The sequence below is a fragment of the Anguilla rostrata genome, chromosome 5 (assembly GCF_018555375.3).
Source record: "Anguilla rostrata isolate EN2019 chromosome 5, ASM1855537v3, whole genome shotgun sequence".
Classification (NCBI taxonomy): domain Eukaryota; kingdom Metazoa; phylum Chordata; class Actinopteri; order Anguilliformes; family Anguillidae; genus Anguilla; species Anguilla rostrata.
Window position 1 is genome coordinate 60,721,584 of NC_057937.1, and position 27,359 is coordinate 60,748,942.

Consider the following 27,359-nt stretch of genomic DNA (forward strand, 5'->3'; position numbering starts at 1 on the left):
CCCTCATGACACGCCCACCAAACTTCTCCATAGGCCCGAACTCAAGGGAATGAACTTCCTGTTCAATAAACGGAATGTTCAAAACCAAGCCTAACATCCTCCTCAGAACTGGAGTTGGTCCCCCAGGTGCTGCACTGTGGCTGCCCACTGCTCCTAACTACAGTAGCTAGGATGGGTCAAATGCAGAGGACAAAATTTCAATTTGACTTAATGTTCACTAAGGCACAAAAATTGTTGCCGAACAACACACATATGGGTGCTACCCATTGGCGATGGTTGAGGTGGGACCCCCCCCCCCCCCCATCCCCACCCCCACCGACACCCTTACCCGCACCTGCACCCGCTTTAGGGTAAAGTGTTTTGAGATTAAGAGATTAAAAGAGCTATAAAAATGTAGCGCACCATATGCTGTGCAAGTAATAGCCTGTCGCTGGAGGTTTGTGATGAAAACTCCATGCCCCCCCCCCCCCCACCCCCTGCAGTCAGACCCTCTTCAGTCTGTGTGACAGGTGCTGTAAAGTTGGGGGGGGGGGGGGAGGAGGTGTAGGTGCGATTGTGGGAGTGGTCAATAAGATTAAGCTACTGCCTTCTGATTGGACATTTTGTTGATGGGGGCGGGGTCAGGGATCAGCCTCCCAGCAGGTTCTCTGGTTCAGGTTCCTCTTTGGCTTTGTTTAGTTTTTACCTTAATTCCGCACAGGTGTGATCAGATAAAGGGCATTAACAGGAGGGTACAGGCACGGCCAAATCTGAGTCCTGAGATTGCTCAGTGTATCGCACGTCAAAACGATACGCTTTGAGTCCGCTGCCTCCAAACAATATGGATATCTTCCATCTGGATAAAATAATATATTTTTATAGACATCTGCTGTCCATCAAAGAATCCCCAAGGTGCAGCCGTTGAACATGCTGGAAAACTGAATGCTCAGCTCCATATTTAAAACAACAAAAAGCTATTTCAGCTTGTGGAAATCTTTTTGAATTATTATTATTTTTTTATCCATCTCATGGTATTATCAAGGCATCCTGCAGCGTATGCTTATGAAATATTAGGCCTCAGCTTCTGAATTTGGGTCCTTATAAGTGCACAGTTTTTCGAATGAGGCTGTTTGTTTTCTTTCTTCATTTTCCTCTTTGCAGGAGTCTTACCCCACAGGTTCTGTGGGACACGCTCGGAGTAATGAAATCCGAGAATGCAAAAGAGAGCTGAAATAACATTTTGCCATAACAAGGCTGGGACCAATTTAAACGTAAATGGGAAAAAGAAAAAAAAATTCAGTGCTGAAATTGTCTCCAGACTTCTAAAAATGTATTGCGATCAAAGGAACAAACTCAGCTTATAATAGACCTGCCCCTTAAATTACTGGTCAGATGGGTTCACAGGTTCAGTAAAAACCAGTTAAAGCCACTTGATTTGATACGATAGGTGAATTACTTGCCAAATAAATAAATACATTTATTAATTAATTAGTAAGTGAACGAATGACTGAACAAATTAGTAAATAATTAATTGAGAATTAAGTTTTATTTATTAAGCCATGAGAATTAAGGCATTTCAGCTCGGAAGTGGAACATACATGTAATTCATCACAGCTGCATCCGTGCGCATGATCAAAAGCTCCACCTGAACCTCACTGTGATGGACCAAAACGAAGTCACTCTCGCCCTGTCCGTCAAACGCATCTCCTTACAGTTCTCAGGAAGATGCGTTTGCTTAATCTGGCAATACAAATATCAGTTTTTAATTCTAAATTATGGTTTGAACATTTGCTTCTCTTCCTGATGGCCCTGCTCGTTAAGGCTTGTCTAAAATCTCCACTACTTACCAAGCCTGACAGGTTGATGAAGCATGAAGCTGATTCCAGCTTTTTTGTAGAAGCTCAGCTCCTTGACTCCATCCAATACATATAAGCACACCCTCTTCCTGTTGCCAGTCTGGGGTGGGGGTGGGGGTGGGGGGGGGGTGTTATTTGGTAAAGAAACATTTGTTTTATTCTCGCATGTTTACAATATCCGTGCCATGTCTTGTTTTGAAACATATTACTGGTCAACAATAAACAAATGTAATGCCCATTAGTAAACTTGTTACCGTGCATCCATTATATTTGGCCTCTGTTCCTTCAAGAAATATGTAAACACCTGAGAAACTAACTTCTCAGTAACTCTCCAATGAACTTCTTAAAAGCATTTGACATTTGTAAATGTCAGTAGCAACGTTTCAATTAAAACAAAGGGGCTGAATTCGCATTGGAGTACAAAAAAATATTGATTTTGTGTACTGCAAACCTGCGCTTTCCAAGAGGATTTTCAGCGTCATGCAATTTTAAAAAGCCAAACTTTTTGCATCGGGACTTTCTTAATCCTTTGTTCAAGCAGATACTTTCCTTCTTTAATGCAGCTCTGGAGCATGTTTTGAGAATTTTTCAACTGTTCCTACACAGTTCATTAATATTCATTCTTTATCTGTTATTCAGCACATCTCATTATTCTCTTCATCAAAACATCAAAGTCCGCCAATTCTGTTTAAATCAGATAACTTGTCATTTATATGCACACAATGCGAAGGCTTATTAGACAGATCATTGCTACGAGACAGGTTACACAAAACAGGAATCCACTATCTAATGTCATTTAAATTAATGCAAATGGAAAAGAAACCAGCAAGACAAGGAAGATTTTTTTCAGATTCTGCCAACTTAATGATTTTCCACTGTATTTAAGTGACTTTGGACTCCTTCAATTTTTTTCTCAAAAAAAAAAAAAAAGAAAAAGTCTTGCAGCCTTTCCCAGATAAATTGAAGAGTGAGAGAAGCAGCTGAATGGGGGCACAGTGGCTCCACTGGTCACAGTGAGTGTTGTCTTCTGATCCCAAAAGCAGATGCGCATGGTTGGGTCTGAACCAAACTGAGGGTGTGTAATAAAACGGTGATGTAATGACCCAGGGCTGGGGCGTTGCTGAGGACCATGTGTTCATTTTGTGACATCATGCATCAAATGAAGGTGGATTTAACGAGAATTTAGGTGGTACATTGTATCAGGTTCTGACAATCATCTCCCCATCAATCAAACCACACAGTCCGCGGATATTAGACGCACAGGTTTCAGTGAGTAGAGAACCCGAACAGTCAGGACACGCACACAAATGAAATAGGGTTCAGACACCCAGCGTAGGTCCCTGCGTGAGCCTCTCATTCCCGGGCCCCGGTCTCACTGCAGGCAGCGCAGATAAAGCACTAGCAATTATCCCCTAATCGCCCGCAGCTGCGGACGCATGCTGGCTAACACCTGCTCCCTCCCCGCCTGCAGATGGCGCCCTAACCACAGCACCCCACCACATACATATTCAGCGGGCTAACTGCTAACTGCTTAATCTCACCCTTGGTAGTCTATTTCCACGGTTACTGACGTGGCAGAGAACCCTCGAGCTAACGAACAATTACCTTGAGTCCAGAGGTACACTTTGATGTGTTTTTCACATTAGTGTATGAAAATCCGCAGAGCTACAGGTAGCCGTGGTTTCTATGGGGACTTAAACAGGACGGGGGAAAGGGAGGCGTCTGTCCGTTTCTGGAATTCATGCAAAATTATGCCCCAGTCGTTTACCTGAGCTGACATTTTGGGTGAATTTCTTCATAGGATCACGATTGACAGCTGAAGACTTTTTTGTCTTTTTTTTTGTGTCCCTAAATGGCACGTTCTTCTGTGGCCTTGTCTTCATGCGACCCTGGCATCGGTGAGCAGAGCTAATTAGCTCAGTCAGCCTGGGGGCTAACTGCCGAAAAAGAGTATCTGCATAAACACACCGGACCTCCAGGATATCAAACTGCTCACCTCTGGATTAAAGTACATCTATACTTCACTAAGAAAGTGGTATTGACATGACGGCAGACAAATTAGCACGCGCACTCTGATGTTGTCATCAGTCATCAAGCTTCACAAAACCGGCTCACTCAGCCCAGGCACAGGCCATTGACCGCACGCAATCGCCTTTGATACAGGGATGCTAATGCCTAACGACAATCTGCTGATGAAGTGCCCGCGGTGCACACTCTGCTCCCTGCAGCGAAGTTCCTCTTTCTGCGATGATGGAGCGGGAGACGTCCCGGAGCTGGCGGTCACTCGGGGTGCGAAATAAGGCGAGGCGTCTGAACGTAGCCGCGAATCGATCCGTCTGTGTAGCTCGGCGTGTCCAACCGACAACCTCTAAAGCTTGGGCTGCTGGACCCCCCCCTCCCAAAATCTGATACACTAAATTCAAATCGCACCTTTTCCCGAAACAAGCAGAAAACCCCACAGGACGGTGCCAGCTCTCAGACTGTCAGCGTTTCAGGAAACCCGCCACCACAGCATTCCGCTGGCGGCGGGTCCGTTCGCCAACTGTTTCGGGTCCCGTTAACGACCCAACCCAATTTCCAAACCGCCTCATCGCGACCGCTTGCCTGTGCTGTCGACTGGCGCAACGCCGGCAGACCCACAGCTGTCCGACGACGAGCAGACGGCGGGGACTGGTATGTTATTTTATTTCATTTTTTTTCCCCCCGGCGAACTTCTTAAGACTAAACTTAAGTCTAAAGTCTTAAGTCTGTATTAGTCCAAGAGCAGATTCCCGGGTCCTGAACTCTACGTGCAGAAGTTTACGCAAGGGCTATGCAAAAGTTCTAGTCGAAGCTAAAGATCACAAAATAGAGATAAAAAGCAATGCTGATGTAAATAGTCTGTTTAATATACAAACATCAGTAAGGATACTGACATTAGTCCAAGTCAGATGAAGCACAAGTTTGAGAAGAGGGTCACTTTTTTTATTGTTATACACTGTGCTCTTTTTTTAATGAAGCAAGAGCACAACCCACTAAAATACACGTCAGCATCCAAGTCTACATTACAAATTTAGCAGCAACATGTTAACATTGGAAACATAGAGATAACAAAGTAGATTTATTTAGAAAAAAGTCACAGTTTTCTTAGCATAAATTTGTTAAAAAGGTAAGGAGCTTCAAGGAAAACGTTTGTAAAAAGAGGTCTATTTTTATCCTAGGGTACATCTCTAAACACCATTTAATCTCTGTAAAATACAAAGGGAAAATTTAACTCTATACATTTATACTCTGATATAAAGACCTTTATTCGTGGCACAGTACAAATTCTCAGGAGATTTGACAAAAATATACAATGTTTTGTTTCACTTCACATTTTTTAAAGATTAAAATGTACCTAAGGTTTCTGGAAAATACAACAGTCTCAGGTCATTTATTTTAAAACCAAGCAGGACACCATGTTAGTTAATCTATCCCAACAGATCAATTTGTCGCTTTTTTTTAATACAAAAATATCAGGACAAATATAAATTAATATATATTAAAAGACTCAAAACTGCAATATAAGGGGAAGACCTAGCACATAAGTAAAGGTATTTTTGATACAATAAATACTTGTCAGTGATAATAGAGAATACTGTGCCAAATGGCAAAGGCTTGGTAAAAAAAAAGACAAGATGTATCGTTTAACCAAATTACTAATCATATATCATTAACCTATGGTTCTCACAGCCACCCCCCCCTCCCCATCTCCCCTCCCAGCCACCCCCCCCCCCCAACATTTAAATTACAATGCATTAATACTGGGGGGAAAAAAGGCTCACTAATATTTAAGGTTCTGCTATTTGTACATAGGTTGGACTTGGGTGGGTGAGTAAAATGGATGATGTACTCAGTGGACATTTACATCACGTGTGTGTTTGTGTGTGTGTGAGTGGGTGAGTGTGTGTGTGTGTGTGTGTGTGTGTGTGCGTGTGCGTGTGCGTGTGCAGGTGTGTGTGGGTGTGTGTGTGAGTGGGTGTGTGTGTGTGTGCGGGTGTGTGTGTGTGTGCGCGTGTGCGTGTGTGTGTGCTGCGGCTCGCTGAGGCGTGGCCCTCCGTTGGGTTTCAGTCCGTCCCGTTTTCGCGTGACGCAAAACCAACCCGCGTCGTCGTCCTGGAGACCGCACTTTTAGTATCTCGGATCTTCAAAAATCAAATCTTCAGATCTTCCAAAAATAGTTTTGTTTCGTGTGCTACTTTTACCAGATTCTAAACTTAACGACTAACCGCAACACGTTTCTGCACCCCAAGAGTCTTCTGACGTATAACATCAAAAAAAAAAAAAAAAAAAAAATCAGAAACAGTGACCAGCCAAAGGGTTATTTTCATTTCTTCATTCACGACTGAGCAGTCAGTTCGGTTCTTCTTCAGCAAAAAAACAAAACAAAAAAAACAACAAAAGATAAAAAAACAAAACCAACGTCGTGCATCCCAGGAGTGACAGACGTCGAATGAAGAAAATAGTCAACTCTCGTTTTTTTTTTGTCTTTTTCTTTTTTCTTTCCTCCTCCACTTCATAATAAAAAATAAGTATTGTTCTGTATTTTACAATATAATTCAACATTTCCACTATGGAAGCATCAATTAAGTCCAGCAACTGCCAAAAAAAAAAAAAAAAAAAAAAAAAAAAAAAGGTGATGATTTTTCGTTTCGTTTTTTTTCCCCCGCCTTTCTCTCTTTCCTTACAAAAAAAAGGGACACGTAACGTACGTAACCGTAACAAAACCAAAAAAAAAACTATATATTTTTTATTTATTATTATTTATTTGTTTGTTTTTCTGATCTATGAAGGGCATTTCGTGCAGCCGCACTTGACCACCTTCTCCACCTCCTCCACGAAGGACGAGCCGTCGGTGCACTCGAAGGTGTATTTCCGCCGCTTGCTCCGCAGGGGGCCGCAGCACTGGCCCCCGTCGCACCCCCCCCGGCACTCTAACCGCGAGACCTTCTCGGTCGTCTGACACGCGGCGTAGCCCTGCTGCTTCTGGTAGTTATCTCGGACCCGTTCGCCTCGACACGCGATCTCTGCAGTGGCGAAGAGGAGAGAGAGAGAGAGAGCGAGACAAACACACATGAGTTTTTCGGCCGTTTTAAAAAAAAGAATTAAAAATTGTTATTTTACTTCTGCATCCCTGCTTAGCTCACAGTTTTGGAAATGGCGTATCGCGTGCCCATCACCGTGGAAGAGCGTACCGCTCTGCTCCGAAACACGTGATGTCACGCCACTGCTTCTGTTTCATGTAGCGGGCCAAAATTCGGTCGAGCTCACACAGACGCGAGTCGGAGGAAGACTCTTCACCTGCAGCTTGTGCATGCAGACCGCGTGAGCCGCACTCACCAGCAGAGGTCACTGGTGAGCACTGACGCCGACTAATCCCTGCCCTCTATGGGCAACACTACGGCCAATCACGTGTTGCCCTGCAGGGCCGCTAAGCAACATATGACACTGGAACATTCCAGATTCAGCACCACACCGTGGGGCCAATCCACACACTGCAGCAGTAGCTTACGAGCATAAGCCACCCTTCGGGCCTGATTTCTCTAACACAAGAACCATTTAGACAAGTGAGCATTATCTCTTATGTACCACTTGTGGATTTTTGCTATTAACATTGATTTAAGGGGGACAGGGGCACTAAATAAGTTAACAGGAGGGCATGCAAACATACTCTAAGGAGGGCAAATCTACTCTAACTCTGTAGCAGTGAAAGGTGAATGGATTCTGAGGGGCAGTGTGAGAAAGGGTCGGGTTCATATATACACCCCTGAGTGTGCAGCTATGACACTTAGAGATGCTGGTGATTACAGACACTACAGTACACCACGCACAGCACAGACACACACCCCTGGGGAGGGGGAGGACTACGGATGAGCCCGGGACAGCCGAGAGGAAGGATGAGTGTGAGGAAGAGTGTGGAAAGGATGAGAGGAAGATCACAACCCCTCCATCCTTTCCCTGAGAACCTCACCTGTCTCCCCCGTGTGGGGTTCAGAGTGTGCTCACGAGAGGCTGAGAGGTCAGAGATACATCAGCATCGTCATTATTATTATTATTATTATAATCATAATTGACCATCATTACACGAGCCATTGAACAGAGTACGGTAATAAATCTCTTCTGAGACTCACTTACCGTAACTGTGTGTGTGTGTAAGAAAGAGCGAGAAATGGAGGAGTGTGTGTGTGTGAGAGAGAGAGGGAGAAGGAATGTGTGTGTGAGAGAGAGGAAGAAGGAGTGTGTGAATAAGAGGGTGAAAGTCAGAGAGAGAATAAAAGGGTGAGGAAAAGAGACAGTAACAGTGAAAGAGAGAGACAGTAAAAGAAAGAGAAAGATAGACAGTGAAAGGCAGAGAGAGAGATATATATATTAAAGAAAGAGAGACATAGAGGGGACAGGCACTGTGTTCATGTTGACAGTGAGCTGGGATGAGAGACTGACGCATTAACACAGAAGGGCGTTGGGCCGGTTCACACCAGCTTAGCGTCGGCAGCCTGAGCCTGTCTGTCTGCTTCCTGAGTCTCCCTCCCCTCCAGGCTGCTGCACTGTGAACGCCCTGCACGCGCGTGGGGTTTTAATGGGCGGAGTCACGTGGGGGGGGGGGGTTTAAAAAGCGGGGGCCTTAAATGGGTAGAGCCATGTGCTGGGTTTAAACGGGCGGGGCTAAAACGGGTGGAGCCACGTGTGGGGCCCAAGTGGGCGGAGCTTAAATGGGCGGGGCTCTTTAAACGGGCGGGGCTTAAACGGGCGGGGCTCCTTAAACGGGCGGAGCTCAAGTGGGCGGGGCTCTCTCACCCCTGTCGCAGCCGTCCCCGGTGAAGCCGCTGTTGCACTCGCAGTAGGCCTTGCCCAGGCCCGACAGCCGGCACTTCCCGTGCTTGCACCTGATGGACTGGCAGGGGTTGAAGACCTCCTCCTCTTCCTCGCACAGCACGCCCGCGTACCCCGGCTGGCACCGGCAGCTGTAGGAGAAGGAGTTGATGGGCAGGCAGGACCCGTGGGCGCACCTTGGGGAGGGACGGGAGAGAGAGTCCGGGGTTTATACCCAACTAATGATGCAAAACCAGCAAAACACGGCGGCCATTTTAGGATTCCTGACACACGCTGTAGCGATAGCAATAACACTGAGCGCCTGAAGTCAGTCATCTGCATTCTAATTCAGTCAATTTAGGAAACAGACTGAAACGCAACTCAAGTATTGAAAAATAAAAAAAAAATGCACAGAGCATTAAAGGCTTTTTCGACTCATTCTCAGAATTGAATGAAATTAACTGGAATTGACCCAACCCTGAAAAATGCTGAGTCATCCCATGCTGAATATGTATGAGGCAGTAGGGGAGAGCAGCAGTGGATTGTGGCTGGATATGTAGGTAGATCTGGGTGAGCATCATCAGTACAACAATGACTCTGGAATTCAGATCCAGCTGTCTGTACCATAAAAGTCTCATCAACTAGAAGAAGCTAGTGCAAAAAACTTAAAATGTGACTAAACCATAATATTTATTAGGAATCGAACAATGATAAATGAATTGTGAAATTCATCAATTTCCCCAGTGAAGAAAATTCAGAACTATGACTATTGCCCCGGCCAAATACAAACTATTTTGGACAGTACTTCGAAATTGTGAAATTTCTCCACACCAAACTAATTGCTCTCCTAAGACCATATTTTTAATGAGCCCCACAGAAAAAGATATCAGATTAGTTTCATTCCCATTCATCCCTTTACATTCAGGTACCCAGTGCGCATGCTCTAGTACCAAAAACCCAAACATGGCAGCCTCCATGAACTGGCTTCATATGGCAGGGATCGGCTCCCATAGGGATCTGTGGGTCCGGTAAGCGGAAGCTGGCTCTAGCGCTAGGGTACCCAGTTGGCGCACACTCACACACGCACACACTGTCTCACACACACACACACTCACACACAGTCCCATACTGCTATCCTTGTGGGGACTTCCCATTGACTAAATTCATTCCGTAACCTCTAACCCTAACCTTAACCTAATTGTAACCCTAACCCTAAGTCCTAACCCTAAAACAGCCTCTTGACCTTGTGGGGAGCAGCAAAAGGTCCCCACAAAGCAAAAGTTTCCTCATCTTTCTATCCTTGTGAGGACATTTGGTCCCCACAAAGATAGGATTACAAGTTCACACTCTCACACACACACGCACACACACACACACTCTCTCACACACACACACACACCACCTCATCACACTCACACGCTCACACACACCACACACACCACCTCACACACACACACACACACACACACACACACACACACCCACACACACACACACCACACACACACACACACACACACCACACACCACACACACACACACACACACTCACTCACTCACACACACACACACACACACACGCACTCACACACTCACACACACACACACTCACACACACACGAAATCACACACTCACACACACACACACACACACTCACTTGTTGCCCTGGCAGGGGTCGTTGGCCTGCTGGTCGCACAGGGTGCCCGCCCAGCCGCTCTCGCACTGGCAGGTGAAGCTGGAGCGGCCTGTGGCGTGGCAGGTGCCGTGGGCGCACACCCTCTTCTGGCAGGGCTGGCACCCGGGCAGGATGCCCGCCCGCGGCTGGAACAGCGCCAGGTCCTGCAGCTGCCCGTCGATGAGGAGGTTCCGGATGCAGCCGTGGAAGCTGGTGCCGTTCTGCCCCCCACCGCTCTGCTGCAGCGCCGCCGCCGTGGCTTTGCCTGGCATGCCTGGGGAGGGGGGGGGGCAGAGGCAAGGGGGAGGGGGCAGGGAAAGGGGACAGGAGGGGAGGCAGGGAGACAGAGAGGGGTCGGGGGTCAGAGAGAGAGTGGGCACTCCAATTAACAGGGTCTCCAAACTGAGCTACATCACAGGGATGGGCTGTATTTCAAATACAAAGTTGCAGTTCCTTGCGTGTATTTCTGATGTGATGGCGGGCATTACATTTGAAATACATACATGCAAATACAACAGTAACTGAAATGTGCATTTGCATGTATGTATTTCCAATGAAACATTACAGACACATTTTTGGGAGCCATTTTGTATATTGTGACAAGACACATTTGAGTGTATTTTCGCCCCCCCCTTCCCCCCCACTCCCCATCCCATCCCAGTCTACATCATGGATGCCGGTCGGCTCTCATAAGCGCTGATGATTTTTAAGACGGCTCGTTTTTATTGGTTTAAAACCGGGTTGGGCTGATTTACGCCTTTAATGGAGCGGTTTACACAGGTCTGAGCACTGTGCTCGTTTGGCTCCTGCTGCAGTAAATGGAATTCTACGCTGGTCAATAGTAATCTGGTTCTTGAAAGAAAAGATACGTCTTCGCCCCCCCCCTCCCCCCTCCCCCCTCCCCTTTCCCCCATCCCCTCCGAATACGAAGATCTTTCTGGGGGGAGATGAATCTGAGAGCAGAGGCCCCGCATTAGAAATGCAATTTGGCATCACGTTAAATCAGCACAAGGAGTCAATCTCCTTACTTAAGAGGCCGTTAAGAAGAACAATCTCATAGATCTCATTTTATACCGCCGGGGCGATTCGACCGGGCCGTACATTTACGCCAACGTTCGCCCACTCGAAACGCAGCGTCCATCATAAATAACCCAGACGATCCATGTCCGTCGTGCCCTCTAATCAACTCAGTTCTATTCTAATGTCCCTAAAGTGAAAACTGGAAGAAAAAAGAAATTCTTTCATGCAAACTTCAATTTTCTCTTTTATTTTTAAGAAGCAGGTCATATTAGGGCAAGACGCAAGGATCACACAGTGTGAGAAATGAAATGGAATTACGCTACGTATCATCTGACAGAGAAACAGCAGACGAGATCTGTACAGTATGTACCTGTGATGCTGTCGACTCAAAGTAAGATGCTCAGCCTCTAGCAAACAGGTAGCACAAATAACCAGAGGACTCAATCACTGCTTCATTATTGCGTTTTACACAGTACTTACAGTAGTCTGAGTAAGGAAAGAAGAGTAGGGTATTCCCTAATGAAAGCGATGCCACAAATTTACTTATTTTGAAATGTTTTCCAATGAACAGAGTTCAGTTTCCATTGTTTTCTTTATCATTTTATGCAATCCTGCGATTTCTGCCTTTGCTCAGTATTCAGGCAGTTAATAAACTGGCTCTCTCTACAGCCTGGATGTGAGTTTCATCAGATTTATGTAGGTGTGTGTGTGTGTGTGTGTGTGTTTGGTACTGGCAAGCAAACATAACAAGCTCTCTTTCTCTCTCTCTCAGGCACACACACACAAACGCACAGACACGCACATATGCATGCACACACGCACACACACACGCATGCACACACCCACAAATGCACACATGCACACACACACAAACTCCCACACAAATGCACGCACACACACACACACACACACACACTCAAGGGACCAGTATATGTGAAGGATTGACAGTGATGGATAAAAATGTCACTCCTGAACCTCCCTCATCTCCATATATCTCCCATGGAGATGCATGAGAACATTTCCCATCCTGGGTGACAGCAAATCTCCATCACCCAGCTGAGTCAGGAGTCACACTGTTTCATAAAAAAACTGCAATAAAGCTTTGAAAATGAAGCCCAGGAAAGAGGCTTAATTGGGAGCGTGGGGCACGAATCCAACACAGTGCCGCTCACAGGGCATTGTTCTGTCTCTGCTTCCTGAAGCTCTTTTCCCCTCCAGACTCTCCACATTCTCTGGATTTCACATTTAATACAAGCCTTCAAGAACCCTTTTATAGAGCAGGTTTTTTTTCAGAACTGCTTCAGTCACCAGGATTGATTGTGACATCAGCATTAGAATGTTCAGTTCAGAACATTCTAATCAGGTAATTGTGATCTCACACCTCGAAACGTTAAAGGGATCTCTGCTGTACATTCTCTTAAGCCCCGATTAGTGCTTACAACTGAAACTAAGTTCCCTCACCAAAATTAAATCATGGCTGTCTATGGATTTTCTGATTTTGAAAAGTGATGAAACTGCTAATTGTTAGACCAGTTCACCGGCATCTGTTTGAAAATTCGACTACCATCATTGATGACAGTAAAATATCACAGAGCCCTCCAGTTAAAAATCTTGATCCATCTATTTCACGTGACAGCGTTTATAACTTCATAACCTGCAAAAATCTGATCGTATGCCTAAACCTTAATATCGTTCAGATTAGATCACTGTAACGTCCTTTTCTGCGGCCCACAAAACAGAACCATTAAAAGTCTTCAACTTGTTCAAAATGCTGCAGTCAGAATTCTGAGAAAAAGCAGTAAATATGATCATATAACTCCAATTCTGTCTACCCTCCACGGACTGCCAATACAGGCTAGAGCTGGCTTCAAAATACTTGTTTTAACATATGAAGCCTAGCACGGATTGGCAGCATCCTGCCTCTCTGATCGTATTACACCACGCACATCAGCACACACCCGGCGCGCCACCGCTAGGCTATTCATCACTCCCCTGATTCAACAGAAAATCATCTAGGAGCACAGCATTCCAATTCCCTTCTCCCTACCTCCGGAATGCTCTTCCCACATCAATCAGGAATTCAATTTCTGTCAATGCTTTTAAAACAAGACTCAAGACGTGCTTTTTTCCCCCCCACTCTCCTACGGCCCACCATGGCTAGTTTCATCCACCGGTCGGACAGCCCCTCAATGAGTGTTTTCATTGTTATTGTTTCTGTTTTGTTGTTGGTATGTTATTGCTCGTTCACGGTATTGTTTTGTTATCTTTTTTATCATTTTGTTTAAATGTACAGTGCGATGAGACTTCTGTGAAATTCGCTTTAAATAAATGATGACTTGACTTAGAGAGTGTGAAAAATCTTCTGGTTGGACCAGACGGGAAGTGGGTTTGACAGGAAATGAGGTGGGCTAGACAAGAAATGAAGTGGGTTAGACAGGAGATGAAGTGGGCTGGACAGGAAATGAGGTGAGTTAGACAAGAAATGAAGTAGGTTAGACAGGACATTAGGTGGGTTAGACAGGAGATGAACTGTGTTGGACAGGAAACGAGGTGGGTTAGACAGGAAATGAGGTAGATACCGGCAGACCTACCTCCAACGTATAGGGGAGAGTCGATGCTGAGCGTGGACTGCTTGGACAGGGTGCTGATGGACTTGGGGCTGCCTCCATCAATAGCCAGCGAGAGCGTCTGTTCTGATGCCACGAGCTCCACGACATGGAAGCTCCCGTCGTTGATGGTCTCCACGCTAAACGCGTTCAACACAGAACACGAAAATGCGTCACTTTCCTGGTGTTAAAGCAATCGCCAGAACTCGTATTTACTTCACGGAAGTGGATTACCAAACTCTGAGAACCCACAACCTAACCTAAGAGTAAATATTTTCATTTTCTGTGACCGACCTTTTCATAGAAAGTGGCCTAAAATACACGTTTAAACATGAAACGCAATCGTTTGCAACATGACATGTATGTCAGAACAACTGCATGTACACTGTCAGTGACATAACTAATGCAGTGTTAAAACCTGACTGGTGTGAATACTCCTTAAAAAAGTGTGAGATGCGGCGCGCTATCTTTTCCACATTCATCCCCCTTAAGCGTCCTCCCGGCCCACAGTTTAGATGGCGGTTCACGGCGCAGCGAATGCTAATGAACCCGCCGCTCGTTTCGCGGCTCCGCGGCGCAGAAAGATCACGTTCGTTTTCAGAGATCGTAAATCAGACCGTGGACGCCCAAGCCAGATGCGGCTCACCCAAGACAGACGCTGAGGCTAAGCGACTTTTGATTAGCCTGACATTTTGAAAATGTTAACGTTCGCAGAAACAAACAAACACCAAAAAAAAAAAAAAAAAAAAATAGCACATTCCTGTCCTGAGCCTCTAGATCTGAGCTTCAGACACAGGCAGCCACTTGCCTGAGGAACGGGCTTCAGCGGTACGGGAGATTAGCGGCTATACAGAGCCTTCCATCAACAACGGCTGCCTGAGCCGCTACCTTAACGCAGAGTTTTCGCCCCTCATTCCTGTGCGTAACGTGTCAAGATTTCTCAAAAGCTGGATTTCGCCACTGCGTTATCGGCCGCGAATATCGTTTACCGGCCAGGACCAGCGGCGCAGGGGGCTTTTTCAAAATGGCAGTTGACAGACGTTTTTAACGGTCATTTAGTCTGACATCGCATCAGATATGGGCCATAAATCAATTAACAGGAATTATCCCGGCCAGCCCAAACATGGGTTTCTTGCCGGTGCCTCAAGGCTGAAGGGCTGCCATCGTAATCGCGAAACCGCGTTCCCCTAATTGACCGGGCCCGACCGCACGCGACCGTGTTTTGCTAACGAAATCTGAGATGCTGAAAACGCCATTTTTGAAGTTGAAAAAATGTTTGAAAGTCTCCTGCCAGGCAAATAAACAGAAATGTCTGAGTCACACGCACAAACACATGATTTCCAGCCACGGAAAGATAAGGCTGATCTTTCCATTTCCCTGAGATTCAAGTCAAACTGGCACTGGGCTTGAACATTTTCCCATTGTTCCCAGCACGGCTGTTAAAATCTGCAAAATGGCCCGTTTTCAGTCACCAGAAAAAGAAAAAAAAAACAGCAGTTGTTTCTGTTGGCAGAGGGCTTTGGATTCCGGATCTGCCAAGTTATCCACATTCAAAGTGACATCGGCAGTCCCTAACACAGAAACGGCGGCTGTAAGTTAAATGCTAGTTCAAGTACACACAATTTTCACATAACTACCACGGATGTTGCCAGGAAAAAAAAAAAAAAAAGCAGTTATAAATATTCCCGTAATGCCACACTCAGATGAGTTGCCACTGAAGATGGTAATGGTGGAAAATGAGCAACAGTTAGCCGTCATGCATAATGGAACGTTTGTTTACAAAAAGTGCATCCTTTCCGCGCTCGCTAAGAGGCCTTCGCCTCATTCGCTGGGAAAGGAATAAAAAAAAAAAATAAATAAATTTTAAAAAACACGACTCGAGCATGTTTCTTAATTTCCTTCACAAGCAGATGGAGGGACCCAGGGGGGTATTAAACGTTTGGTTTCCGAACATAAACAAATAAAATGTGTTCCAGCCGTCGTTAAGCTAGCGAGCGCGTTTAGATCTGACTGCGGGCCTGTTATCCTCATTAAGGCGCAGAGAAATATATATATTTGCTTTTTTCTTTTTTTTTTTCTTTACGCGGCTGACGCAGCGCATATATTTGTGTTGGAGAGGAGAACGACGGGAGTTTCAAGGGCATCGTGAGAAGAGAAGAAAAGAAGAGAAGAGAAGAGAAAAGAACACTGAAAAATACTGGCTGAGAAGAGCCTGGCTCTTACAGAACTGGAAAGCACGGCAATACGGCTAATACTTCGTCAGCGTATTCCACAAGCGTACAGGTGGCGCACACAGGAAACAGAGGTACCTGTTCGCAGGGCAGTTACCTGTAAATAGCGGAAGGAGGGTAGGATCCCGTGTCGTAGCTCACACGCAGCCGGCCCCTGTAGAGCTCCACGGCGATGTGGTCTATGTCTCCCTTGTACAGCAGAATTCCATTGTCTTCATCGGTGGCGATCTAACAGGCAAAAACATTTAATAAAAAAATGGGATGGGTCATTTCCTCGCTGCTGATTGGCTGAGCTTCCCCACCTGTGAACTTATTGCAACACTAGAAATGTAATTTACAATTTTACGTGAGTATTTTGCAAAATGGCTATTATGCGAGTAAAAATGAAACCACCATTTCCACCATTTTCAAGAATGCCAGGCTTCCTCCTTGTTGCCAAGTTTTGGGAGGAATGCAAAAATAAAAGACATTAATTCCACAGAAGGTGAGTGGAAACAGTTGGAAATTCACCCTTATTCATCATGTGTGGTGTATTGGTCCGTACTCCAGAGCAATGGTCCCGAACCCTGTTCCTGGAGATATACCGTCCTGTAGGTTTTCACTCCGACCCTAATTTGGGACTCCTGAGTCTACTAATTAGCAGCTCGACGAGATCTTTAGCTGTTGAATGAGGTGTGATTTGTTAAGGCTGGAGTGAAAACGTAGGAGACGGTAGATCTCCAGACACAGGGTTGAGAGCCACTGCTCGAGATTCCCTCCCTGCTTCCCCCCTTTTTTATAAAGAATAAATTTGCTGGAGTCACACATTGCATCGAGCAGGCGAGTGTTGAGACAGAGATTTTTGACATTTTTCAAAACCTGCGTAAGCTCTAAAAAATGCAACAGCACACAATTAGGAGGTTGCAAGATCCTGGTCTAAAGTCACAAACTGCATTGCGGTATGTGATTCAAATGTGATGCAATTTTCAGGAAAGAAGTGGTAAAGCTATTTTTTTTTAGCGGTCATAAAAGCCGCCATAAAGTTTGCTATAACTACTTTTGCAGTCATAAAGCCTATAACATGTAATTTTTTTTTTTTTTGCAGTCATTAAGACTGTATTATTATTAAGGGTGGTAGAGTCTGCATGTTCCCCCCCGTTTAGACCAGATTGTGGTATGGTCCACATGCCCCCCCCCTGTTTAGAGAAGGCAGTGGTACGGTCCACATGCCCCCCCCTTGTTTAGACCAGGCAGTGGTACGGTCCACATGCTCCCCCCTTGTTTAGACCAGGCAGTGGTATGGTCCACATGCCCCCCCCTTGTTTAGACCAGGCGGTGGTACGGTCCGGTACCTGCAGAGAGATGTTGGCCTGCGAGCTGATGAGGCCGGAGGGGATCTGCAGGTAGGACTCGCGGTCCACGAAGTTGACGCTGACGAGGCTCTGGCACCGGTCGCCCTGGTAACCCTGCAGGCAGCGGCACTCGGGGTCCGCGTCCTGGACGACGCACTGCGCCCCGTTCTGGCAGTCGTGGTTATCGCACGGGCTGGTCCGGGGCAGCACCATCGGCGGGGAGAACTCGCAGAACAGCCCGCTGGGGAAGACAGACATCACAGTACATTACATTTAGAGACTTATCCAGACTTATCCGGAGTGTAGCACAGTGGGTAAGGAACTGGGCTTGTAACCGAAAGGTCGCAGGTTCGATTCCCGGGTAAGGACACTGCCATTGTACCCTTGAGCAAGGTACTTAACCGAAACAGCTGTATAAATGGATACAATGTAAATGCTAAGTAAAAAGTTGTGTAAGTCGCTCTGAATAAGAGCGTCTGCTAAATGCCTGTAATGTAATGTACAATGGCAGTGTCCTACCTGGGAATCAAACCTGTGACCATAAGGTCCCATTATACTACATTGCCCCCCCCCAAAAGAAACATGGTTTGAGTCATTGTTGCCCTGCGAAAATTACCCATGGAAACCAGGGTCTCCCACCATCACCGGTGGGAATCTTATCACCGTCTCCAGGCCCCTTAATGGATGGATCTCATACTCAATGCCCTGGAGGGTAGCAGTGGCTGCATGTTTTTGTAGTTTCCTCTTTCAAACAGCGGCCAAACTTGGCCTTGTCACAATGAGGCCCGTGGACTCGCGCTGATCAATAGCTTAAGTGCTTAAGTGCTGAAACACGCTGAAAATAAACTGCGGTCCTCCGGGGCGGGAGTCTGACACCCCCTGACTTAATGGGTCTTGTCGGGCGAGGCGAGAAGGCAGTTTACCTCAGAAAGCCCGTTAGCATGAGTATGAAGAGAAGGCCATTTCCCTCAGAAAGCCCGTTAGCATGAGTATGAAGAGAAGGCCATTTCCCTCAGAAAGCCCGTTAGCATGAGTGTGAAGAGAAGGCAGTTTACTTCAGAAAGCCCGTTAGCATGAGTATGAAGAGAAGGCCATTTCCCTCAGAAAGCCCGTTAGCATGAGTATGGAGAGAGGGCCATTTCCCTCAGAAAGCCCGTTAGCACGAGTGTGAAGAGAAGGCATTTCTCAGAAAGCCGTTAGCGTGAGTATGAAGAGAACAGAAAGCTGGATTCAGAGGTCCGAACTCACCGTAGTCCGTTCCCGGGCAGACGCAGGTGTAGCCGTTCACGGCGTCGATGCACTGAGCGCCATTTTGACATTTGTTCTCCTGGCAGTCGTCAAAATCCACGTCACACTGCTCGCCAACGTACCCAGGCGTGCACTCGCACCTGTAACCAGGCAACCACAACACCCGAAGGTCACATGACTGAGCCAAGACGATGGACCGACAGTACAAACTTACCAGATGTGGCCGAAATACACACATACATACTTTGCCTCTTCTGAGGGTGGTAACATTTGAAAATTTAGACATTACAAATACCAGATTGTTTATCAAAATATGTTAGTGACTAATAATTATCACAACATTAAGAAATATCACTTTTCTTCATATTGGTGGCAGTTTTTCTGTCATTAATCTACAGGAACTCCGTTGGTATGTAAAGGGTCAAAGTACGTAGAATAATTATTTCTCTCAGGTCTGAAACCTGCTGAAGTCAAAGGTTTAAAAGCAGTATATACTTTTATTAGCAGGTGCAGTAATATAATAATGCAGTTAAACGTGTCCATGATAGCTACGGATTTTGAAGTAATAAAATTGCCATTACCATCTCTCTCACACGTTAAATTTAAATCACAGACGCAAAGTTTGAGAAGTTTCTCTGCTAGAACACCACAGGAAAAAAAAGCAGATGAGAGAGAGAGAACACCGTGGAGATCACACCACAAAATTCCTCAGACACTGAGACACGCCACAGAGGAAACCCTAGTTCTACGGCTTCCTGTACGAAAGCCGTACCTGCAAGGCCGCTAACCCGACCCCTGCTAACAGGGGGGCCATAAGAGCAGCGGCCTTCCTGTCTGTCTGTCTCTAACACAGAGGTCACTTTTCAGGACAAAACATCTGTTGGATATCCCCCCCCCCACTCTCCCTTAAGAAAATAATGAAATTAGCTAAGTCAAATCACAGGGGAAAGCGCTGAAAATAAACAGAGTCTGCCCCCGTCTTGCTCTGGACCTTGAGCCGAATCCTGGAGGGGGTTTTTTTTGGGAAGGGGAAGGGGGCAGGGGGGGCGGGCAGGGGGGGGTCACACTCACTTGTACCCCTTGGGCGTGAGGATGCACTTGGAGTCGTGCTGGCAGAGGTTCAGCTCTGGAGCGCAGAAATCCAGCTTCTCCTCGCAGAGCTCACCTGCAGCACAGACCAGGGGGGAAACCACGTCACACAACTGCATGTACGAGGGGGGGGGGGTATTATCCGATCCTATACCTCCAGATAACATTCCTGAACATCACAACCCACCCCCCCTCCCCCTCCACCCGCCACCGGCAGCCGTCGCCGCGGTAATGAAGCCGTCTAGTTTCCAGGGGCTCTGCGCCACTCGATCTGGAGCTCTGCTATGAAAGAGCTGATGGGAATCTGGCCACATATTTTCCATTTCAGATTTTTGTTTTATCCTGGCGCCAGGCCCCTCCTGATATCGGCACCCACCGCATCACAGGTGAATTCAATTATTCATCTCTTTTCTTTTTCTTTTCTTTCCCTACCCTTTCTTTCTTTATTTCTTTCCCCCGGTGAACTCTTTTCAAACAAACTGCACTGCGGAGAAAAAAAAAAAAAAAAACAGCCCTCCAGATCTCATCCTTTCCGAACGGCGACACAATGCCCAAGAGTGAGAGAGAGAGAGAGAGAGAGAGAGACAAAGAGGAAGAGTGAGAAAGAGAGAGTGAGAGAGAGCAGGAATGGAGAGAGAGAGAGAGAGAGAGAGTGAGAGAGAGCGGGAGAAATGGAAAGGGACAGAGAGAAACAGAGAGAGAGACCCCGAAAATGGCTCTGTCTGCCATGTTGTGTCTGAAGGGTCCTGTTGTCTCTCACACGCCAGACATGCCCCCCCCCCACCCACCCCTCCCCCCACACTCCCCAGCGGTACGCCGTCGATCAATAAAAGATTTCTCTAAATGACGTGGCCGAGCGCTGAATTATGAATCTTTAATGGCGGTCACACTCCCGACGTTCCTGCGGGGGGGGAGGGGGGGGCGGGCGTATGAACGGCTCTGCGGGGGCCTGCGGGGGGGGGGGGGGGGGACGGCCGGCCGGATCGACGTGGGACCTCATCCCCCCCGTCAGCAGGATAACCCCGCTGACAAAATTAGCCGCCTCCGCGGCCACGGAATATTCCGCCCGCTTCTCCGAGCCTTCGATCGATTTACGCGGGAGGAAGAAGACGGCCGATGAAGAAATCCCAATATGTTGCGCGGCAGCAGTTCCGAGACCGGAATAATTACGGAATTACGGTGGGGAATCGATGTGGCCGCCCAGAGAGGATCCATTCCGGCTCCGTGCGTTTTTTTTTTCTCTGAATAAAGCATCGTTGTTTTTGAATACTAAACTGTTGCATTTTCATTTTACAGTTCAGGCAGAATTTTACCTCAAGCTTGAAGCAACATTCATTTTCTTATATTCTTGATCGATATATTTTACCGTAAACACACACACATATATACATGTGTGTGCGCGTGTGTGTATAGTTTTATTTTCGTTATATTCAGGCAAAACTTCAGTATTCACAGTCCACAATGCATCAGGTAATAATATCAGATATTAGTTTTCATGCAGGGAAAATTATAGAATATAAGATTCATGATAAAGGACATGGAGCTGTTCCTGTCCATACGGTGACTGTAGTTACTGCTAACAAGACATTAAAGAGCATCTGGACTGGGCCGGTTCTCCGGAAAACCCAAAAACCACCCAGCTTTAACAACTGTGATTCCTTTAACTGGGGCTTTCAAAAAAGATACACATTATTTTCCGGAGTATTATATAATATTTAAATAATATTATTAATTACTTAGTATTGAGCAAAATTCTCAGCTGGACCTTAGCAAGAGAATTATTTTTTAAATAAATTGCGTGGTACTGTGCATCCGACTGAACGCTCTCTCTCCTTTTGTCTCTTCTGCTCAAACCCGAGGTGAGTTTTATGTCCTAGTGCAGAGCTGGCCGAGCTCCAAGCAGTCTAAAAGCAGCAGCTTCTGACACAAACCAGCTCAGCCTGCAAGGTCAGTGCAAGGACCTGGGGAACCATATACGGAGAAGGAGATGTTGTGTGTGCCCCCCCCCCCTCGAGATGCCTTAGACTTTGCGGGGGTACCTCCAGCAGGCTTTAAGGCCTAATTAAGTCTTGTGAGGAGCACATGACATCATCATCATCATCATCATCGCGTTTAGATCAGTTTCATGGCCGCTAAAACCAGACCTATCTGGATTTTGACCGTAGTGAACGATCTGCTCTGCACTCTGTTCTGCATTCTCCTCCCCGATGTATTCTGTCCGTTTGCATCTCAAAAGGCATCTTTTGAATACTTCTCCCTATTTTTGTGCTTGACTTCTGTGCGAATGCCACCGTTCAGTCGCCTAACTGAATTTCATTGCTCGGGTTCTGGAAGAGGACGGGGACGATGCGATGGGGGACTTCCAGTATGACCACAGATGCATGTACTGTATTTGCAAAGCCATTGCAGGGCCACATTGCATTATGATATATGCGCACGCAACTGTTCACATTAATATTTCACAATAGAAGCGGTGTTAAGGTTTGATCAGCCATTACAGCAAAATTCCCCACAACCTATTATTTGATATGCGTACATACATACATATACATATATATACGTTTATATATATATTTCCCATCTTTACCCTGATTAGAATCCATTTCATCCAGCTCAACACAAGCATCAAGGCAGGTTCTGCTGCCACTGGTGATGACATCATGAGACAAGCAAAGCAGCATGCTAGCCCGTAGCGAAGCCCAGCTTTGGACTCCGCCCACCTCACAGACAGGCAGAGGTCAGAGGTCACTCCATCGCCCTTAAAGCGACAGCGCACTGCGCGGATTTACGCAGCGGTTTTTTTTTTTAAAAAAGCCAAAGCTGGGCTGGGCTACAGGCACAGAGAGAAGACAGAGAGGTAAAACAGGAGTGACTGACCTTTCTCCACCTCATTCAGATTAGCAGCTTGGCAAAGACAGAGGAGACACAAGACATTTTTTTTTTGGTTTGACTGGTTAGCAGGAGCAGTTAGCAGTTAGCAGTTAGCGTTACTACGGCGACTAGGAAGCACAGAGCGTACAGCAAACAGACAACCGGAGAGTTAGTACAACGGAGACGCGACAAGCAGTTACGTGAGACGTAGTGACACCAGCATGTACCGTTTAAGCTAAAACATCTTTGCCCCTTCAGCGAAAACAACCGCTGAGATGTAAATGTACGCTGAATATATTATCTCATTAAACTGGTAACAAAAGGGCTTTAAAAGAAAGAACGACAACAGAAACAAAAACAACATCTGGTGGGTGAAGGCAGCCAGTTATTTGTGACCTAAAGAAACGATGTTCATATTAAAATAATCACGCTCATATTCAATACGTTTGAGCCCCCCTCTCAAATCCAGGACCGGCATAACCTATGAAGTCAAGGGATAAGAATGACAGAGAAATTTTAAAAAGACAAGAAGGGGCGGATGGGGAGAGAGAAAGGAAGAGAGAGAACGAGGGAACCAGAGACAGGGAGAAGGAGAGTGACGAAGAGAAGAAAGGGAGAAAGAGGGGAGAGAGAAGAGAGAGGAGGGAAATGAGAGAAAGAGAGCAACAGAGAGTGTTGTGCGCACACACACACACACACGCACACACACACACACACACACACACACACACGCAGTGGGGAGCTCGTTCTGGCTGTAAGTGATTTCTGGCTGCAGTAGCAGCCGCGACGGTTCCGGAACATTCCCCGCCCTTCTCTCCTGCGACCGCGGCAGAGGAGAGCGGCAGGCTGCAGACCGACCCCGAGCTCGCACCCGGAGCCTCCCGCCGTGCATGCTGGGAGGCCGTCAGACTCAGGTGAGCAGAGGCTCCGCCCCCCTGGGGGGTCAGGGTTCAGGGGGAAGAGGTAGGGAGTGAGGACACAGGTCCCGCCGGGGGGGGTTGGGGTTTTATCTGTGTTTGCACACGCACACTGTCTTGGCCCATTGAGACGGCTCCCCCTGGTCCAGCCATCCCCCCCCCCCCCCCCCCCAAGACTCCACACCCACACTGCGTTCATTCACACGTACAATTAAACGCAAATCAGCCGCTTTCCCACACGCTCTCCCACAGTGTAACTACCCCGCACGGCAGCCAGAACACGACGCCCGCAAACAGCAGCCAAGTCACGACCGTTCCTCGCGCTCAAACACCTGGACGTGGAGTGAGCCCGGCCGTCCAGAAGCAGCCAGACCTCTCCTTTCAGAACGGGCGTTCTTACGCCGGGCGAAGGCTCAAACTGCTTTCAAACACACGCTTTGGGACACGCCTGCTGAAGTGAACATGCAGTGCGGAATATGAAGCATTTTGAACGTTAACTCTGGGGGGGGGGGATTTTCCAAAGGCTTTCATTTATACCAGGGAGGGCCGGGCCTACAGAGACAGGCTGGCATCGATCGCTCAGTGTTTCTGAGGCGGGAGAAGCGCGCGTGGGGGCGGGGGCGTTGTCTGGCGCGCCGCGGCCTCACCTGTGTATTCCGGGGCGCACTGGCAGGTGTAGTTGTTGATTCCGTCCACGCAGGTGGAGTTGTTCTCGCAGTCGTTGTCGTCGCAGTCGTCCACGTTGACCTCGCATGCCTCGCCCTCGAAGCCGTCTGCGCACACACACCTTCAGAGCGGCGAGGACGACACACAGACACACACACACACACAAACACACGCACACACACACACGCACACACACACAAACGCACGCGACCACTCGCACGTGCACGCGCAGCACACACGACACGCACGCGCCCCCTATCACAACGCCGCACGCACACACACACAAACGCACGCGCACACACACAAACGCACGCACGCACACACATACGCACGCACGCACGCACACGCACACACACACACACACACACAAACACAGATACACGCACTTTAGCGAAAGGACCACTTTTCCAACAAAACTTTCCTACTTCTGTCAGTTCAGGGATCACAGCTATTCTAGAGCTACTATATTTTTCCTATGGAACGAAGCAAGTCTGTAATGAAATTCTCACCATTATCATTATCATCTTAAAACCGGCCGGGCTGCTTTATGTGTGTGTGCGCGTGTGTGTGCGTGCGCGCGTACAAAACAGGTTATTACGTCTTAAAGCCTAATTGAAATACAACGCCACACTCGCCCGCTCGAATCTAATCGCACAAATGAAGTGTTGCGGGCGAAGCGATGACAGATGTACATAATTTCTCATTAGCTCCTCAGAGGCGCCAATTAATGCGTCGCAGGCCAGGGAGGGCGACTGATTAATCACACGCGGGAAAAAAAAAAAAGTTTCGTTAAAGTCGTCCCGGTAATTAGCTAATGAAGTGCGGCAGGGAGAGCGGCCCCCGCGCCCCGCCCGGCCCTTAATGGGACCGATAGGCACATCTCCATTCTGCGGCGGGACCCACGCCGAGCTGATTTAATAGAGGCCGGCCGCCTTTTATTATTCACGGGGAGAGCTACTCAAAAAACCATTTCATTCGCGCCGATTAACTTATTTCATCTTAAAGTGCTCGCGGGGCGTGATTGATTGAAGACGGTCGCACGGAAAAATAATGAATTCATTTCCCAGGCCGTCAACACGGCCGTGGTGTTGTTACGACTGAGTTTCGAGTGCCGTTCCGCACGGGGCAGCGACAAGTTACTACGAGCGTACGTGGCACGCCATGTTTGAAAACTGTAAATCAAGCCTCCGCAAAGGCACTAAATAGGTATTTCTAAATGAGAACTTCTTTTACGACAAAAGGTGAGGTAAAAACGCAGAAATATTTGTGTGTGACGCCCGCATCTCGGTCAACCATTTTCTGCTGCTGTGAACGCAGAATAAAACAATCCCAGCAGCCCCGGAGGCACTCGTAGGCGAGCTTTGTTTTCAGCGCGAGCGCAGGCCGTCGACACGGCGCTGTCGCTAAGTCGCTAACACAGGTGCAGAGTTCCGTTTCGCTCGACGCGCGCTCCTGGTCTAAATCCCGACGCACCGCAGGTACGCGGCGAGACACTGACGCGCCTCATCTGCGAGTCCTGCTCCTTTCCCGAAAACGTGGCAGGGGGGCAGGGGAGGGGTGGAGGCGTAATCTGGCTGAGAACCTTTAAAGCAATCAGATTCGCCCGGTTGAGCTTTGTCCCGCAGAAACACGCCACAGAGGGGGGTGGGGGAAGGGAGGGGGGGCGGGGGCGCGTTATTCAGAGCCGCGCGCGCGCGGTAAACACCCGTCCCAACCACGGGGGCGCATCCCCGGCCCGGCTGACGGGGAGTAAAACCGCCTAATGAAAAAATGAATTATGCATGCTCGCTATCCTCGGGAAAATAAAACAAACAGAGAAAACACACAAGAAAAAAAAACTAACAAAAAAAAAGGTCATTACCGACGAAATGAAAGTCTAATAAATGTTTAAAAATAGGCTTTAAACTGCGCGCTGCTGCGAGCCTATTTTTATGATCCTGAACAATAAAACAGCCAAGAAATCCCCAAGTGCCCCCCAAAAAAAGGGAGTTATATCTGAACACAAAATACACACGAAATATACACGCATATTTCCCCTTAAAGCTGTAGGGGGGTGCTTTGTGTAATTCGGAGACAGTGAGCAGTGACCCATGGTGGGTAAGAGGACGGAGATGTTCTCACCAGAAGCTGCTCTCCTCTCCCTCTTTCAGATGGCACGTTCCTCCGTTCTTGCAGGGGTTGCTGATGCAGGCGTGGATGGGAACGTCGCAGTCCTGGCCCTGAAAAATTGATTACAAACCGATCGATCAATACCAACAGATCCACCCAACGTGGGGCTGAACACGCCCAGTTCCCATCCTAATTTAACTATCTGTAACCGCAGCCGTGTTCAAACACGAACCCCTGACTGACGGGACCTTCCTGTATCCTGGGTGAAGCAATCAGCAATTGCGCATCACCCTATGGATCTACCAGCTACAGTCAACACTGGCATGGCCTGGATACAATCCATGGGGCTCTTCCATGTGCCATAGCATGGTGCCTTAGCCGAATGAGCCACCCAGCAGCCTGTACCATTTTTTAAAAATCAACGTGGGGCACTGAACAGAGGAGGTACTCCTCTACCCAGCATGCAATGCAGAAGAGTGACTGAGGGTGATGAGCGATGAGCTCCCGTACGTCGTACCTTGAACCCGTACGGGCAGGTGCATCGGTAGAAGTCCACGGGGTCGTTGTTGCAGGTGCCGTCGTTTTTGCACGGGTTCGAGAGGCAGGGGTTGCACTTGGCCAGGATGCTCACATCCACGGGCCCTGGAAAAGCAGACAGGAGAGCACAGGGGAAATTAGGGCTGACCTAAAAAAACAAAAACAACCTAACGAAACTGGGATAGGAATGACACATCACCACTTTTTGGCAAAGAAACCAGAGAGAAGCTCCACCAATCATAGAGTAGTCTGGTAAGAAGAACAACCCTGATGGAGATTGGTTGGATACTTTCTATCTACGCTTCCCTTGTTCTGTTTGTTGCTACCAATGTACTCTGTGATTGGTGGAGCTCTTCTCTAGTTTCTGTGTTATGACATCTGTCCAATCCCTATTT

The 27,359-nt window shown here is 47.4% G+C and overlaps 1 protein-coding gene across 2 annotated transcripts in view; it reads right to left on the bottom strand.

The window, feature by feature from the left end:
• Positions 1-4,701: 4,701 nt before the first annotated feature.
• The window catches only part of slit2 (slit homolog 2 (Drosophila)), a 164,763-nt gene continuing 142,105 nt past the window's right edge, over positions 4,702-27,359 (bottom strand). Inside the window, exons 26-37 of one of the 2 annotated variants that reach the window (XM_064337515.1) lie at positions 26,945-27,069; positions 26,440-26,537; positions 24,300-24,439; positions 22,742-22,768; positions 19,847-19,940; positions 18,772-18,915; positions 17,528-17,768; positions 16,294-16,424; positions 13,951-14,105; positions 10,322-10,613; positions 8,649-8,860; positions 4,702-6,880 (exon numbers count right to left, since the gene is read on the bottom strand). In XM_064337515.1, coding sequence (XP_064193585.1) covers positions 6,639-6,880; positions 8,649-8,860; positions 10,322-10,613; positions 13,951-14,105; positions 16,294-16,424; positions 17,528-17,768; positions 18,772-18,915; positions 19,847-19,940; positions 22,742-22,768; positions 24,300-24,439; positions 26,440-26,537; positions 26,945-27,069 — 1,901 coding nt within the window. In that variant the 3' untranslated portion in view covers positions 4,702-6,638. The remainder of the gene's footprint in view (positions 6,881-8,648; positions 8,861-10,321; positions 10,614-13,950; positions 14,106-16,293; positions 16,425-17,527; positions 17,769-18,771; positions 18,916-19,846; positions 19,941-22,741; positions 22,769-24,299; positions 24,440-26,439; positions 26,538-26,944; positions 27,070-27,359) is intronic. The other variant, XM_064337514.1, reaches the window with a different exon arrangement.